The sequence below is a fragment of the Balaenoptera physalus genome (assembly GCF_965194825.1).
Source record: "Balaenoptera physalus genome assembly, chromosome: 11".
NCBI lineage: Eukaryota > Metazoa > Chordata > Mammalia > Artiodactyla > Balaenopteridae > Balaenoptera > Balaenoptera physalus.
This window is the reverse complement of record NC_138896.1, coordinates 38,848,935-38,867,743: the sequence shown is the minus strand read 5'-3', so window position 1 is coordinate 38,867,743 and position 18,809 is coordinate 38,848,935. Positions and strand designations below refer to the sequence as shown.

Below are 18,809 nucleotides of genomic sequence, written 5' to 3'. Positions count from 1 at the left end.
TGTTTTGTGTTATTGGGACATAGCTACATCCATTTAAAAATTTATTATCTGCTGCTTTCCAGTTCCAAGCACAGAGTTGAGTAGTTGAGACAGAGACCCTAAGCCTCACAAAGTCTAAAATACTTACTATCCAGCCCTTCACGGAAAAAGTTTGCTGATCCTTGATTTAGATGCATAGAAAAAAAGACAAGAAGGAAACACCAAAAATAATCAATAGATTACTTTGGATAGTGGGATTATATGTCATTTTAATTTTTATCTTTATACTTTTAAAATTTGTTAGAGACCCATTTAATTTGGAAATGAAATAGCCTTATAAATACTGATTTTAATATATTTAGATAACATTTGATGATGAGCTTTTTATGTTTTTTTTCCTTAGTGCTGCTTTTGACACAAAAACTGGGTTACGTGTTGCAGTGAAGAAGTTATCCAGACCATTTCAGTCCATTATTCATGCCAAAAGGACCTACAGAGAACTGCGGTTACTTAAACATATGAAACATGAAAATGTAAGTTAATAATTCAAGGCAGGATAAACTCTGCTCTTTAATAGACTGGAAAAAATTGTGTTTTAATTACTGCGAATGGAAATGCATTAGAGTACATCAAACTTTGGACCGTCCTTCTTGTACTGGGGTGTTAGTGACCACTGCATTATGTCAGGTAGATACTCAAAGCCTTGGGATGAAATTGGTGCATCTTCCTGGAGTTCCAGTTTTAACTTAAAGATTTTTAGAGGGAAAACATATAAAAATTTTTTAATAAAAATGAATATTGTGAGATAAAACACAACTCACAAGGATTTTTAACAGAAAATATTACAAAGAAGTTTCGTATTCTCTACTTGGTTTACTTAAGACTATATTATCAGAATATGGGAATCCATGGTATTTTGTGTTGTTATGGGTTTTTTCAGTGGAGAAGTTTGAGGAAGAGTGCCTTAGTTCACTGAATGTCCTATCAGAGATGGGTATTATTTTCTGGATAATTTAATATTATAATTTTTTCCTTTTAATTTTTAAAAGACAGCTTTTCTAGATTCAGGGATTTTAATAAATGTGACAAAGACATTGTTTAAGTTAAATATAACGTTTTCTTGTCTATAAGTTTGGACATTTGAGAACAATGCTGTCCTGCAAAGGAGTGCTTAAAAATCCTAATAGCATAAATAAATGGATGCAGTTGGAATATTAACTGAAAGTGAAAAAACAATTGACTGAGGACACTTATTTTCCTGAATTTCAAAATCAAGTTAGAAAGGGTTTATGTGATTGCTGTATGAAAGGAACTGTAAAATTTGTAGCATTATGGAAACAATGGCCATAGAGATTTTAGAACTATTTGACCCTATTGGTGGTTACTGTGACTGTGTAGAAAAAAAATTCGATTTTTCAACTTATTACTTGGCTATTCAGATATTTTTCTGTTTCAGTAATTGAACTGTTTTTCTTCATAGTAAGAAAAAAATGTATTAAAATACATTTGTTTCACGGAGTACAAATTTCTTCTAAATTGAGAGCATTGTGACTTAAATTTGGAATTTAAGCTGTTGTAATCACAGCTGCAGCTTATTTATTTCATGTTTTAATTGCATGCTATTGAGAACGTCCTGTTTTCCACAGATTATCTCCATTCCTAGGTATAATTTTTATATGAGCATCCATGTGCAAACTTGAGTTTTTAAAAAGTTCAGTGCAGAGCTGCAGCCTTCCTAATCAGTGACATGTTTATAAGAAGTTGAGATATGTGGAGAAAGCTGGCAGGAGAATCTTTATTCCAAAGTCTGCATAAAATCAAGGTGGTCTGGCAACTTAACTGATGGGTTTACATTTGGCTTTTAACACAGTTGAGTCATTATACGTTAATAAATGTGACAAAGACACTGTCATAGCTTTTTAAGAATACTTTGAAAATGGAACGCAAGCCAAACATTTATGGAACCCCAGAGCACCTCCAGGAGGCCCCAGGATCCCACTGATGTTGTCTATGCTAATTTAAGAACATCTACTGTAGAAGATTACCAGCACTGTAATTTATTGTTCTGCTTTATTTCATAGTCAATTTAAGCCAATGTTTAGGGCAAAAATTATTTTGGGTTATCTGAATCCATGCCTTGGCTTTTCTAGTGATCATTGCAACAACCTTATTTAGTATGCTATATTTTAATTTTCCGTAATGAGATACTTTGAAATATGTCTTACATGATATTGGGCTGGTTGCATTTGAGCCATTCTGTATTTGTAGACATGAAGAGGCCGCAGTGATGGGATACAATTGTTTTAATTTAGGAAAGGCTATACGACTTTAAAGAGGACTGAGCGTATTAGGAAAACAAGATTTTAATTTATCTAAATTGTTTTATAAGCAGTTTACTTAATAGCAGTCTTTTTTATATTAAAATGTTTAGGTTTTCACTGTATCAATATAGAGGGTCACCTGTATTTAGATGGTGATTTGTTGTTTGAACAAAAGGAGGCAGATGGCTGAATGTTCATAGTTCTCCATTCTGTTGGCAAATGTTTGAAGAGGGACTGGGAAAGGGCCAAAAGACTTTGACTAAATGTGGAAAAATTCCGGAATTTCAATCTATTCTACAAACGCTTGTTAGGTATGTACAGTGTAAAAGTATTTTTACCAGGTGAAGAACCAAGACTTCCAAGTAAGTTTAATTGAGGATTTTAAGAGGAATTCCTCTCCGTTATCTTCTCTTCCTCTTTTTCTTTCTTTCTTTCTTTTCTTTAATGACTGTTTTGGGCCACTGTCCAATTTTTAGCTAGCTGCCAGGACTCCAAAGACAGCAGCAGCAGCAACTTAAAACTCGTGAAAAACTTAAGTAAGGATTGGTAGCAAATAGAATTTTTAGCTGCCAGAATGCACATGTGATCTTTTACACAAAAATGCCTCTGACTTACAATCCGTAGTTCGTTTTATTTCTTTTACTAGTGATAATGAATGACAGATATGTAATTTTCATATGGGTTATAGGAGCTAGGGGATGTTACTCTCTGAACAAATTTACCTGGCCCATTCCTGACGGAATTTTTTGACCTTGATCTCATTGACACCTGGTCTAAGGAAAGATTAAAAGGAAGCAGCTGGCTAGCTGCATCCTTTTGCTGTCTGAGTAGGTACTGTACAGTTAAGGGCCTGGAGACCTGTACATTAAAAAAAGCTTTTAATGATTAAGGGACTCCTTTCATAAATTTTATTTGGGAGCCTTAGATTTAATCTTACCATGATAGAACAAGTGGTTGTTTTGGTGTGCTTGTGTTAAGTACATTAAATATTGTCTTTGACTGGTTACTGACTTAAAGTGTTTTGTGAGTGTGCACCAATTTAATAAAGATGTATTACTTCTGTTTGTCATTGTAGGACAGTCATCAGAGATATTTGCTGATTATTTGTACTATAACCGTCTTTTCTAAATATTTAATTACTGGGTTACTTTCTAAAGCGTCTGAAATCATATAATGGCAGAAGGAGTAAGGAAATAGGCTAAAATATGACAAATTAAAAATAAATTTCCATTTAAGAAATGAGAAATGAATCGATTATGGAATGTTCCCCAAATCTATTTTAATGCTGGGAAACTTTTGTTTTACAGTATTTTCCTTATGATTAATACTCCATAAATAGGATTAATAGAGAAGGGATATTTGTAAAAGCCCACAAAAAATTAAAAATACTTTGATGTAACATGAGTGGCTTTAATGTCATAAAATGTGTCCCTTTTAAGGAAATTAAAATTTGATAGAGTATTTGCTAATATGCTTTGTTCTATTATTTTTTTCCAAATTAGTCATTGTGCTTCTTGCAGCCATACTTTTTGATCATTTGAATAATTGAATTTAGCTTTATATGTCATGTTTTGTTACTGGAAGTAGCTGCTTCAAATAGTTTGTTTCTGTGATTTGTATTTTACAATTCATTATAAAACTCTCAAGTTTCTGGTCACGATTTATTTTGGTAATCCACAGCAGGTCAGTCCTTTGTGCTAGGCACCTTCAGATACATTGTCTACATAATCTTCCCCAAAATACTATGAAAATAAGCAATGATATGCACGTGTCTTTCATCTGAGGAAAATGAGGCTCAGAGAAGATACTTTTATTTATGTAACAAATATTAATTGAACTGCTGTGTGCCAGGCAACATCCCATGTTTTGGGGTTATTGGAATGTAAAAGAAAGAAGCTCATGGATCTAAGAAGTCACAGATTGATTGGGAGTTCAAATTTACAGCTGTTTGATTCTAAAATACCTATTGTGTTTTCATATTGAAATGGGAGTGTTTTTATTTAAAATGCTTGGATTTGTTTCACTTTAGTGTGTTTGAGATAACCCTTGCATGAATAATCCTGTGTGAATTGGATCTCTAGTAGTTTAATTTTATTTTGATCTGAGGATATTTTCACAGCCACAATTCAAATAATAATGTAAAACAATGTAAATTGTTTTAAAGTTTTCTTGTTGAGAAGATGGGGCATCTCAGATAACAAGAATCAGTGATTAGAAAATATTGGAGCAGGTGAATAAAATTGGCTTCTAGATCTCAGCCAACAGAAGTACAAGAGGGTGTAGGGGGTAGTAATCAAAAGACCAGAGGTTGGGACTTCCCTGGTGGTGCAGTGGTTAAGAATCTGCCTGCCAATGCAGGGGACACCGGTTCGAGCCCTGGTCCGGGAAGATCCCACATGCCACGGAGCAACTAAGCCCGTGCACCACAACTACTGAGCCTGCACCCTAGAGCCCGCGTGCCACAACTACTGAAGCCCGTGTGCCACAACTACTGAAGCCCGTGTGCCTAGAGCCCATGCTCTGCAACAAGAGAAGCCACCGCAATGAGAAGACTGCGCACCGCAACAAAGAGTAGCCCCCGCTCACTGCAACTAGAGAAAGTCCACGTAGCAATAAGGACCCAATGCAGCCAAAAATTAATTAATTAATTAATTAATTTTTAAAAAGACCAGAGGTCTTAAGCCAGGACTGTATCAAACTCAAGGAGAACAATTATGATTTAGATGGGAAAGGAAAAAGAAAATGATTTGACTTACTTTAAAGCACTATTCAGAGCTATTATAAGGTCATAGATACACTATTGGTGGGATGTAAGTTGGCCTCATCTTTATGGAGGACAGTTTGACAGTATTAAGATCCTTAAGCATATTGATATCCTTTGATCTTGTAATTCTATTTCTTGAAATTTATTCTCTGGAAGAAAATACAAGATGTATATATGCACACATGCACGCATATGCACATATACTTGCAGTGTTCCTTAAATGTCCAAAGATAGGAAATTGGTTTTATTATGGTATATACAAATGATAGAACATATTATTGAAAAACATTTGAGGACGTGAGAATAGTCATTATTTGTTAAGTGACAAGGCAGGATATAAAACTGTATGCATAGTATAACCCCGATTTAATTTATGTACATCAGAAAAATCAAAGAAAGTATCTCAAAATGTTAATGATAGTTATAACCAGTAGTACAATTAGAGGTAATTTTCATTTTCTTGTGTACGGTTGTCTGGATAAGGAGAAGATGGATAACTGTACTTTTCCTTTGGAATAAGATGCAAAGACTTGAAAAGCTATTCTTCTTGAATTCCAAGGCCTTTTTTTAGTTTGTTTCCCTTTTGGGTTCAGGCTATATAATTGAAATTGCTTTTAAAAGTTGATATTTGTGTGGGGTTTTTTGGGGTTTTGTTTTTTTTGTCTTATAAATTTATTTATTTATTTATGGCTGAGTTGGGTCTTTGTTGCTGCCTGCGGGCTTTCTCTAGTTGCGGAGCACGGGCTCTAGGCGTGTGGGCTTCAGTAGTTGTGGCACACGTGCTCAGTAGTTGTGGCTCGCGGGCTCTAGAGCACAGGCTCAGTAGTTGTGGCGCACGGGCTTAGTTGCTCCGCGGCATGTGGGATCTTCCCGGACCAGGGCTCGAACTCATGTCCCCTGTGTTGGCAGGTGGATTCGTAACCACTGTGCCACCAAGGAAGCCCAAAAGTTGATATTTGGATGAGTGGTGTAACATTCTAATTAAAAGTGCTCTTTTTCATGATAATATTTTGAGTGTTGGTATATTTTACTGAGTCCACAGTCATGGGTCAGTTTTCATGAAGCCCATTTAGCTTTTCTTCGTTTCATTTCCAGATACCCTTAAATCTTGCTGGGCATATTACACATGAATTATATGTCTTGTTTGCCTTCTTAGTGCCTAGCTTTGTGGAAATGAGTGGTCTGGGTTTTAGGAGGAACTGGGGAAGGGGGGGGGGGATGTTAAATTAATCAGTGTAAATCCATGACCAGAAAAACTGCTCAAAGACCATGGATTACTGAGTATTAAGTAGCTCTTTGCTTTATTCTTGTATAAAGATAGCTTTTTTTTTCATTTTTATAGTCTGATCTAAATACCTGATAGTGATTAATAATCTTAATATTAAGAATATTATAAGAATAATACCAAGAATATACTGAGAAGATATATTGGGGCTTTAAAAATGTCAGTTTTGAAGACTATATAGTAATTTTTATTGAATAATATATTTAAAAAGAAAAATGATACTATAACAACAGCTGTAGAAGTATGACTTTTTTCTGTTTGTTAATCATTAGACTATCAGTGCATGTGTAAGTCAAGAGTCCTAAATCTTTTTGCTTCCTGATAAGCTAATGGCTATATGTGACCAAATTCTAAAGACATGAAGATTTTAGTAGTAAAATGGGTTATTATGAAAAGTGATGTTTAACAAGTAAAAAACAAAAGCATAATTTGGGTAAAAAATAAGTTGGAGTTATTAAGTATACAATAATGTAATGTATTGAACTGAGAGCAGGATTTGGAATTAGTTCCTATTAAAATGACTAAGACCTGATGGATAAGTTCAGTATTTATTTACTGTTTGATTTTTATGTTTTCTTGTAGGTGATTGGTCTGTTGGATGTTTTCACACCTGCAAGGTCTCTGGAGGAATTCAATGATGTGTGAGTAAATCTTTTGTGTTTGCCTTCCTCCGCCAGAGGTTAAAGATTAGCAGCGCATTTCTACTCCTGAACCACTTAGCACTATCAGACTTAGATTCTTTATTCCTGTCATCCAACTCTTCTGTGGAATGGGGAATGGATGCAGAAGATGTATATTTTGGGGGGTGTAAATTAGTATTTTCATCATCTCAGGCACATTGTGCCCTATTTGGAGACACAGTGGTGGGTCCTGGCAAGAGTTCCATAGAGAAGAGTATAGGGAGTTTTGACCATGATTTTTATTCTCAAATTGTCTGTCCCAGCTTTCAAAGGGACATGTTTATATCAAGAAATGTAGTGGAGCCCTGGTTCCATATAGATTCTTCCATTTCTTTTATCCTGCTTGTGTGTGGGAAATGCATGCTGATCTTTAAAGTATTGGATTTCTGTACTGGGACAAATGGTGGGCCTCATGTGTTTAGAAAGCTGATTCTCCCAGTTTTGTGACCATCTCTATTGTTTTAGCCTGGGGAACCACCCCTAGAAAGAGGGGCTGAGATTCTCAGGAACGAGAAGTCGAGGGCTAGGGAAAATGAAACAGAGAGGAAGAGAAAGTTGCTATGAGGGCATGTTATTAAGTCAGTCACCATTGTGTGCAACTGGGCTGAAAACTGCCAGGGTCTTCAGTTTTCTAGAAGTTGTATAGAATGCACCTCAGATGGGGAACATTTACCCACTGGCTTCTGACTCCATTGGCAAGTGTTGCCCCATGGGGCAGTAATGCCCTCACATGCCCAGGTTGCACCTGTATGAGTACAAGATAGATTCCAGCAAGTGTTGTGGATGTTGTGCAGGTGTTGTACATGTGTGAGTGCTCTACTGTAGCTTTCCCAATATCTGAATTAACATACCTCCCATCCCCAATTCACAGGTACACTATACCATAAGAGAGAAGGAACACCTTAAATTTAGGGTTATACATTTTGTCCTGGTGAAATTTTGGCGTTCCTAAGTGGAAAGGATGACTATTGTGAAAGTCCAAATAAAATTGCAGATCTTGGCTGCTCTTCCTTAACCTCTACTCTCCACTGTCCCCAGTGCTGAACTTAACCCCACCCTTATCCTGGGCTCAGTTTCTCCTACCCTTATCCTAGGCCAAGTGCAAGCACCATTTGCTCATTTCCCAAAGAACAAGTGGGAGGGAGTGGAGGAGATGTTTGAGCTTGTGTGTTCTGTCTAATGAAAGGGGGAAAAAAATGAAAAAGAAATGTAGAATATTAAATGGAAAGAGAAGGAGGAAGGTAGCAAAAAAATCTCCCACAACTTGAACTTAGTTGGAACATGATATGACTGTGAGTCGAAGATGAAAGAAGGAGAATCTAGTCTAAGTGCAAGAACTCCCACCCGCATTAACCTTGATCCTGCTAATAAAAGTTTAAGAAAAAACTTTGAACTTCCTTCAAGCGAAGGGGAAAAAAAACGCAGTAACTAAGAACAGCTGTGCTCCCTGAGCCCTGCGTTTCTCTAGAATGTGGAGGCTTCTAAAGCCTCCTTACTGGATGCCCCAGGCAGAAGCATGTGTGTTGCAAGTTGTTGAGCCCTGCTGTAGGCTATGCTTGGAAAAGAGAATATTGCCATGATGTTTTTTTCTTTAACATTAATTCATTAATTTTTACTTTTTTGAGGATTTTTTTTTATTTTTAAGAGCAGATTTAGGTTTACAACAAAATTGAGGGGAAGGTACAGAGGTTTCCTGCTTACCCTCCTGCCCCTGTACATGCATAGCTTCCCCCATTATCAACATCACTCACCAGAATGGTATATTTTTCACCAAGAATGAACCTATATTGACACATCATAATTACCCAAAGTCCATAGTTTACCATAGGATTCACTCTTAGTATTGAAAAGTTTATGGATTTAGACAAATATATAATGACATATCATTATAATATCATACAGTGTATTTTCACTGCCCAAAGAATGATGGGTTTTGATATTCTGCCTAAATGTGGAAAAAATGCTGAAGTAATATGTTTGTGAATTACTTTGGAAAACATTTGAATCAGGATTGAGCTATAGCCCAAAATTTTAGGTGTGACGAGGATTGATTTTTTTTTTTTTCCTAGGAAAGGAATTGATAATTTGCTGACCTGGGCTAATGCTGTATTTTGCCTTAATCAGGCATATGGAACTGGATTATGAGCCTGTTTTTCCTATGTCAAAGACCTTATTTAAGGCTAGTGTCTGAGAGGTTAAGTTTTATCCATTGTGGTGCCTATTGGCTCCTTTATCCTTTTGAAGGCTCACTGACTACAAGCATACCCACCGAACTGAAATTGCATTTATTTCTTCATTCATTCAACAAATACCATGGCTACTGAGCAGGAATCTATTCTTTCTATGTAACTGTAGCTGGGTTCTATTTGCTTATTTATTTCCAGATTTACTGAGATATAACTGACATACAACATTGTGTAATTTGAGTTATGATTGTTTATAAATAAGAACTTAGTTCACCGTTTGGGAGCAAATCTCAGTACTACTTGTTGAATACTTGCTGAGCAGAGTGTTAGAGCAAGGCTCAGGATAATCAGAAACACTAGTCTTTCCCTTGATGAAATAAGAATCATGTTAGGGGAAATAAATTCAAAACACTTTTGTAGGGGCTTCCCTGGTGGCACAGTGGTTAAGAATCTGCCTGCCAATGCAGGGGACACGGGTTCGAACCCTGGTCCGGGAAGATCCCACATGTCGCAGAGCAACGAAGCCCATGTGCCACAACTACTGAGCCCGCGCGCCTAGAGCCTGTGCTCCACAACAAGAGACGCCACTGCAGTGAGAAGCCCGCGTACCGCAATGAAGAGTAGCCCCAGCTCGCCGCAACTAGAGAAAGCCTGTGTGCAGCAATGAAGACCCAACACAGCCAAAAAATAATAAATAAATAAAATAAGTAAATTAAAAATAACAAAAACAACACTTTTGTGACCAAGTTATCAGTTGACTGTAAGACCTTGGACAAGTCACTTTTCCTCTCTGGGTCCCAGTTAACTTCAGTGTAAAATGATGAAAATTGGGGTGGTTCACTTCTGAAGTGTTTTCAATCCCAGAGAATCTCTGAAAATAGAATGATGAACCTAAGGATACCTTTTGGAAAAATGTTTCATTGTTTACTTTTTTATGATGTATGTATCACTGAGAAAAAATTAGTGCTTGTCCAGGACTATGGTTATTTCACTGATTTCCAAAGTCATTTCAGAATTTGCATAAGAGATCAAACATCTTCACCTACAATTACAGGGTGTGCAAATTTAAATACCTTTAGGGCCAGACAAATAACATAAACTACGCTCAGTGCTATACAACAGAATACCTGCACTTCCTGAAAGCATTCAAATTTACATTAAAACAAAATAAACAGACAAAGACCCACTGTTCTGGCCAAATCAAACAAGCTGAAGACTAGAGTGGTTCTACAGGCTGCCAGGTTTCGAGCAAACAGTAATTTTGTTTTTTGTTTTTGTTTAAAATATTTATTTGTTCTTTCTGTGGGGGGGTTGTTTGCTTGTTTGTTTTAATTTATTTTTTTAAATTTTTGTCTGCGTTGGGTCTTTGTTGCTGTGCGTGGGCTCTCTAGTTGTGGCGAGCGGGGGCTACTTTTCATTGCAGTGTGCAGGCTTCTCATTGTGGTGGCTTCTCGTTGCAGAGCATGGGCTCTAGGTGCGTGGCCTTCAGTAGTTGTGGCACGCAGGCTCTAGAGCGCAGGCTCAGCAGTTGTGGCTCACAGGCTTAGTTGCTCCGCGGCATGTGGGATCTTCCCACACCAGGGATCGAACCTGTGTCCCCTGCATTGGCAGGCGGATTCTTAACCACTGCACCACCAGGGAAGCCCTAAACAGTAATTTTGAACATGAATTTTCTGTGCTAATTAACAAAATCTCTAATTACTTTTCATAGTTATAGTTGGCTTTTGATCATGTGTTATGTGTATTTGTGCCTTTATTTTTCAGATAGCACTTTCCATTTATCATACAATTCAAGTTTTTACTGAATTTTAAATTTCTTAGTTAATAGGCATCCTACATAATTCATTAGTAAGACTATACTTTTGAGAAAGGAATAATAAATAGGTAGTGAGTTTTGATCATTAGAAACAATGTGCAGTTACTGAATCTAACAGAGCTGGTGTTTGGAAAATGTGGAGTTAAAATATGAGAATACCAAGTTGTTCTTGACTACGATATGATGTGGTTGTACAGTTGGCAAAATTTTATAAGATATATCTAGATCCTTTTAATGATTGGATATCATTTGGACATTTCGGTTTGCTTCTTTTTTTTTTTTAATTTTTTAAAATTTTTGTCTGCATTGGGTCTTCATTGCTGCGTGAGGGCTTTCTCTAGTTGTGGCGAGTGGGGGCTACTCTTCATTGCGGTGCGCACGCTTCTCATTGTGGTGGCTTCTCTTGTTTCAGAGCTTGAGTTCTAGGCGTGCAGGCTTCAGTAATTGTGGCATGAGGGCTCAGTAGTTGTGGCTCGTGGGCTCTAGAACGCAGGCTCAGTAGTTGTGGTGCATGGACCCAGTTGCTCTGCATGTGGCATGTAGGATTCTCCTGGACCAGGGATCAAACCCATGTCCCCTGCACCAGCAGGCGGATTCTTAACCACTGTGCCACCAGGGAAGTCCCGGGAAAGTGGATCCTTAACGATACAGTCAGGTCCTCACACACACACCAAGATGTAGAGCTTAGTGAAGCATGTACCCACTAGGCAGCTCCATCGCTGACTGCTTTGACGTACTCCATACTCCTGCTAGTGTTGGAGGGTCTCCTGCAGAGGAATGGGGTGGCCACGGCTCACCGGGGGGACAAGGTCACTGGCAGCAGAAGTCGTGGGAAACACTCCTTGGCGTGAGCCCTCCCAGAGTCTGCCACCAGCCCCACCAAAGAGCCTGGTAGGCTGTCTGTTTGCTTCTTGATGGTAATATTTGGCAGGAGGTGGCATATATCTGCCTTATGCATGCTGCAAATATTTAGTTACCAATAGAAATCCAAAATCTTGAAATAGCCAGTATTAGAACCTAACCCTAGAGTAAGCTGCACCTTCATGCTACTACAACATTGCCTTTTCTTAACTATAGTGGTTCTCTGATCAAGCTTAGTAGACAATGAAGAGTTTTTGGACTCAGTGCAAACAACTTCCTCAAATTTCAGGAAAACTGAATTGCCATTTTCCCCCTTATTTTATAACTTCCCATCCCAGGTTTCTTATACCCAAGTTCCTTATCTCTGCTTGCTTCTTGAAGAGGGATGTGGAAGTGGGGTTTTAGATTCTACCGTGATTTAGCAGAAGACCTACAATAGGGTCAGTCAGCAGCCATTGTTTTAGTGAAAGCCAATGGGCAGATAATCACCTAGTTTATTTAGCCTTCCACTAACTAAAAATGATTGTTGAACCACTAAGTGTAGCCTTTTTTATCAGTGTAAAAGCTGCTGAATGTACCAAATAGGTAAAGGAAGTTTCTAGATTTATATTTTAACCTGATTTCATTCATACATATTTAAATACCCATCCTATGTTAAGCATAGTACTAGTCTCTGGGGAATATAACAAATTAGATAAACATGATCCCTGATGATAGATTGAGACTCTTTAATTGGAGAGAAGAACAATTTAAATGACCAAACAAAATACAGTGTGATAGGTTCTGGAAGATCCTACATGATTTTTATTCCTATTCACTCTCTGACCTCATCTAATACTTTGCCCACTCACTCACTCCATTCCAGCCACTCTGGCCTCTTTATTCTTTCTTGAATACAGACATCCACATTCCCAGTAGAACCTTTGCACTGGTTTCTAATGTTGGCCTGGAACACTCTCCCCCACATATCCACATGACTGGTTCCTTCATTTCCTTCAAGACCCTACCGAAAGGTCATTTTATCAGAAGCTTTTTTTTCCCTCTCCACCATAGCTGAAATACTACCCCCACTGTCAGGGTCTACTCCTTACTTCTTCTTAGCAAATTTTATCATCATATATATACTGTTGTCTGTCTTCTCCTTGTAGCTTGTAAGCTCTATTAGAGCAGGGAGTTTATTTTCTCCCTTGTTGAGTCTTCTTTATTTGGCTGTATTGGGTCTTCGTTGCTGTGCATGGGCTTTCTCTAGTTGCAGAGAGCTGGAGCTGCTCTTCATTGCAGTGTGTGGACTTCTCATTGTGGTGGCTTCTCTTGTTGCAGAGCATGGGCTCTAGGCTCGCGGGCTTCATTAGTTGTGGCACGCGGGCTCAGTAGTTGTGGCTCTCAGGCTCTAGAGCGCAGGCTCAGTAGTTGTGGCACATGGGCTTAATTGCTCCATGGCATGTGGGATCTTCCCGGACCAGGGATTGAACCCATGTCTCCTGCATTGGCAGGCAGATTCTTAACCATTGCGCCACCAGGGAAGTCCCCTTGTTGAGTGTTTAGTAGTTAGAAATTCTCTGAAGTTGAGAATGATTAACTGAATTGTATAATACCATATATAAAATTGTACACATCTTAGGTCTTTTTGGCTGTAAGTCTATTTCTAGTCACATTTTTCTTGATCCAGAGCTCTGTTATTTGAAAGTTTGCTAACCCTTCTTATTGGGTAAATGCTGTGATAGGTTGTATGTAAGATGTCAAAACTAAAGGCCTTCAGTTACATGTGATCTCATTAATGAGATGAAGCATAAATGCTTACCTAAAACAACTTAAAGGACCAAGTCAAATTTGCAGTGTCAAAGCAACATACAGGGTATTAAGTGATCTCAGAATATGAGAGAAGCTTAGTGGAGGAAAGCCTGTAAAGAAGGTAATAACTGTATCTGAAGAAACAGATAAATAAGGATTGGGTGTAGAGGTCGAAATATATTCCAGATAGTCAAAGAAATGAAGGAAATGTATAAAGTATACACAAAAGGAGATTTGTGTGGAATGGAGACTGTTAAAGGAGTAGATAACCGTTGATTTTTCTTTTGTACTTGGATAAAAATTGTGTTTTGGTAAATTCTGATTTATTTATTTATTTTTTTTGGTGGCAGAGGAGAGTTGTTTTCCTAATTTAGCTAAGAGGCATTATCTGCTTGGAAATAGTGCTTTCCTCTATCACTGAAAGAAATTCCCAGCCCAGTTGTTTGGACTTACAGAAATACTCTTCTTCCTTGAAAATAGGTTGAGTGCTCAAGATAGGTAATATAGAAAGAGAAACAGTCTGGGAGAAAGATGAATGAGTTAACTGTATTAACAGTTATATTTGCAATTTATTTCCGTATCAGAGATGTCTGCTAAAATGAGGATAGAGAGTTGGTAAAGCATGTAGGTGTCGTCACTGTCTCACATTTGAAATCTAAACAAATTACACATCCTTTAAGAAAATACCATTCAGTTTTTGTCTGACGTGATCAGTAAGATGCCCCCTTTTTCTCAGATAAGCTGTTGTAAAAAGGTAAAGAAGCTTCAAGGTGTAGTGTTGAGTTTGAGTCTCTCAAGAAATTTTCCCGTAATTAACTGCTTCCTAAGTCTGGATTGGTGCCCTCCCCTGTGTGTTCTCCAGCACCTTGATGTTCACTTTTAAAACTCTAATTATGCTCTATTATGAGTATATGCCTTCCTCTCATCTAGATTCTGTATCTTTCTTTTCCACTGTTGTACTCCCAGTGTTCAACAATAAATATTTGTTGATGGAGTGACTGAATGAATGAATAACCTTGTGCTTTCTTGTTTATGACTGGTTGGCAATCTAGTTGTCTGATAGCATGCCCAGTGCATTCTCTTTTGACTAACTTTTTTGTTTTTATCTTGGAATATAGACCATATGGTAGAATATTGAATCTGGTTTATTTGATGCAGGTAATGTAGAGGGCACCTTTCAGTAATCTTTACTTCAAATGAGGAGAATAGTTTGTTGTGAAATAAGCTGGCTAAGCTGCCTACCTGGCTGCTGAATGGTGCTTTTACCCCTTACATTGGAACAGTCTGGTCTGCTTACCAGATAAGATCTTTGGCATGAGTATTCCAATAAGATATGCCCTTGCCTGTTCTTACTAGTAATACTATATGAGTTGTCCTGGGTCATTCAATTAAATTCAGTGGTAATTGAGTGCCTGATATCTGCTACACAATGTTTTTAGGTACTTTAGATACTACAGAGAACAAAAAAGAAGCCTGTCCTCCTTGAACATTGTACAGATAGATAGCAATAAACAATGAGCATATAAAAGAGGAAATTAGATAGCATGTTAGCAGGCAGTAATGCTATGGACAAGAAGAAAAGATAGAGCAGGGAAGTGTGAGGGTTGGGGGAGAGATGCAATTTTAAATGGGGTGGTAAGGATAGGCTCCATTGAAAAGGTGAATTTTGAGCAAAAATTTGAAGAAGTAGAAGAAGTAGACTTGTGGATATCTGGAGGAAGAGCATTCCAGGCAGAAGGAACAGCCAGTGCAAAAGTCCTGAGGCAGAAGACTGCATGCTGTATTGGAATTGCAGCAAGGGGGCCTGTGTGGCTGGCGTAAGGAGGCCAGTGTGGAGCTAACTGAGAGCAGGGGAGAGAAGTAGATGAAGAAATGAGAGAGATAATTGGGGACAGGATACTGGATTATGTACAGCTTTATCTGCTGCTGAAGGGATTTTTGTCTTTAAGTGAAATGGGAAGCCTTTTGAGAGGAGTGACATGGTCTATTTATCATTTTTACAGAATCACTCTGCTGTTTTCAGAATAGGCTGTAGTGAGTCCCAAGGATCATTGGGTGTATTTCGGAAGCATGTGGTTACGAGTTGTCAATCCCTATGATTATTTTAAATACTTTGTTTTAATATGGAAATGTTTTTTGCCCTTTTTGATTATTATTTTATCAAATAGGGCTGACGGTAGTAGAGATGCCAAACTATAGATATAGAAGAGATTATTTTCTACATAGGTTCTTTCTGATTGTATTATGCTTCAAAAAAAGAAAAGGCAGTAGAGTAGGAGTCTTGACAATTGGGTGTTATCCAAGAAGCGCTTAATAAATGAAGCTCTAAATGGGGTGCTGTCTTGAGTACTGAAAACCACTTATTGTAGACTTCTGCCTTTTTCTGGTACAGTACATTTTACTTTGAGAAATGATGGTTTATGCTCTTTATAGTTTAAGTTTAAAGGAAACCATCCTCACAAGAAAAGTGGAAAACAAGATTTGTATCCTCAGGCTGTGAAATCATATTTTCAGCCCTCTACCTAATAAAGTCCTACTTATTTAATTCCTTTTTAAAGATGGGGGAACTAGGTAGCTTTCCAACTGTTGGTCAGATTTAATTATTTGAGGTGTTCTGAACACTGACAGTAATAGGCATGTCTTTACTAAAATGTAATTAGTTAAGCAATTAAATGTAATTGCTTTGTAGAGACTAATACTATAGAAATTATGTGGCATCTGTTTTTTTTTAATTTATTTAATTTACTTATTTTTGGCTGCATTGGGTCCTCGTTGCTGCGCAGATTTCTCTAGTTGCAGTGAGCGGGGGCCACTCATCGTGGTGTGCAGGCTTCTCATTTCAGTGGCTTCTCTTTTTGCAGAGCACGGGCTTTAGGCGCATGGGCTTCAGTAGTTGTGGCTCACGGGCTCTAGAGCTCAGCCTCAGTAGTTGTGGCACGCAGGCTTAGTTGCTCCACGGCATGTGGGATCTTCCTGGATCAGGGCTCGAACCCGTGTACCCTGCATTGGCAGGCAGATTCTTAACAACTGCGCCACGAGGGAAGTCCCTATGTGGCATCTATTAATGCTCCTTTTGGGACTGGCTTATTTAAAATGTGCCTTTCGACATTTTCCTCCCACTTCCTTGTTCACTACTTTTAGAAATTGATATGTCTTCCATAAGCATTCAGGAACTTTGCACAACACTTGCTTTTGTCCACTGTTGCAAAATTTATTTCGAAAACCTTTCTGTATGTGATGAGTTGGAATTTGACAATTGGTTTTCATGGATTGGTCTTTTGGGCTTCGTGGAAACAACGTATAGTGATTAGGTTAGTTCCTGCCAGACATATCTGCCATGAATAATGTGGTTCAGCTGATTTGATTGGAGCCTAGCAGCAATGTTTGATAGTTATCACTATATAGACTGATTAACCTTATGTACTTATATAATGTCTTGACAGTCTCTCCCTGTGTCTGGAAATTTTAGTGATAAAATGGATGTGGTCTCTGATGGGGAGGGGACTTAAAGGGAATTACACAGTGGTAGAATATTCCTTTTTTTTTTTAATAAATTAATTTTATTTTATTTTTTTTGGCTGCGTTGGGTCTTCATTGCTGTGTGCAGACTTTCTCTAGTTGTGGCGAGTGGGGGCTCCTCTTCATTGCAGTGCGCGGGCTTCTCATTGTAGTGGCTTCTCTTGTTGCAGAGCACGGGCTCTAGGCGCGCGGGCTTCAGTAGTTGTGGCACGTGGGTTCAGTAGTTGTGGCTCGCGGGCTCTAGAGCACAGGCTCAGTAGTTGTGGCGCACGGACTTAGTTGCTCCACGGCATGTGGGATCTTCCCAGACCAGGGCTCAAACCCATGTCCCCTGCATTGGCAGGCGGATTCTTAACCACTGCGCCACCAGGGAAGCCCAGTGGTGGAATATTCTAACTAAAAGCATGCTCGCTCTCTCAGGCTGTGCAGTTAGTGGCCTTCTGGCTGTATAGGGTTTCTTAAGTTATTGGTAAACATTTAAACACAATACTTAGACTTGAAATTACTATGTTCGCTTTGGTAATACTGCTTAACACCTTTGTGAACTAGCACAGACATTAGAGAGTTAAGATTTTTAGGTTTTATTTCAAGACAAATTAAGGTAGATTTCTAGGTAGAATCATGCAGAACAGTGTTTCCTTTTTTTACCTTTTCTCCTTAAAAATATTTTTGAAAGTTGAAAGAATAATCCTCTTACTATTCAATGTCATAAAATGTAATTATTTGCAAAACAGTCTTATAAAACAGAAATTGGATTCCCTCTTTCTCAACCTGAGCCTTGCAAATTGTCATAATTGGTATTATGGATATGGCAACCATTATCCCAGATTTTCTGGGGGAAGTTCTGATTTCACAATATTAACCAGTTATTCACAACATTCTCGTATTTGTTGGATTTTGTATCAATTTGGGGTTAATAAAATACAGGGACTGTGATTAGGATGGAATATTGCAACATTTATAAAACTTAAAAGAAATCATTCTCTTGACTTAAATTCTCTGTCAACTGGAAGAATTTGGAGGCAGTATGGGCTGTGATTTAAGATCATAGTCTCTGAGATCAAACAGTTTTGGATTCAGCCCCTGACATTACCACTCTTTTAACCTTGAGCAGGTTATATATACTTGTTCTGTCTTGTGTTTCCGCCTCAGCGAAATGGGAATACTAATGGAACTTACCTTACAGCGTTGTTGGGAAGAGTGTATGAGACACAGGCATAATAAATAGTGCTTGGCACAGAATAAGCATGCCTTTGATTATGTTATGTTGAGCTTGGAGCATCTCTTAAATCAGAGCAACCTTTATGAAGACATTTCCAAAAATCCAATATAGTCTTTAAGTGACACTTAGAGTACACTCTTTCCTCAAGACAATATAAACATGCAAGTTTTAAAAATATGAAGTGCTAAAAAAATCTAACTTAAGGTTACATCTATGCTAAGTCCTATTGCTCTTCATCAAATTGGGAACTGACCATAGCAGCCCAACAGGGAAATTAGGAAACAGAAAAAAAAAATTTTAATTCTTCTTTGAGGAAAGAAAGTAATAAATGTGGTGGGGTGTGTGTGTGTGTGTGTGTGTGTGTGTGTGTGTAAAGAGAGGTTAT

The 18,809-nt window shown here is 38.0% G+C and overlaps 1 protein-coding gene across 5 annotated transcripts in view; it reads left to right on the top strand.

Moving 5' to 3' along the window:
• Positions 1–18,809, top strand: part of MAPK14 (mitogen-activated protein kinase 14) — a 69,784-nt gene that overhangs the window by 20,356 nt on the left and 30,619 nt on the right. For all 5 annotated transcript variants that reach the window (XM_082412681.1, XM_082412680.1, XM_082412682.1 and 2 more), the window contains exons 2-3: positions 383–512; positions 6,932–6,990. In XM_082412681.1, the coding sequence (XP_082268807.1) occupies positions 383–512; positions 6,932–6,990 (189 nt within the window). The remainder of the gene's footprint in view (positions 1–382; positions 513–6,931; positions 6,991–18,809) is intronic.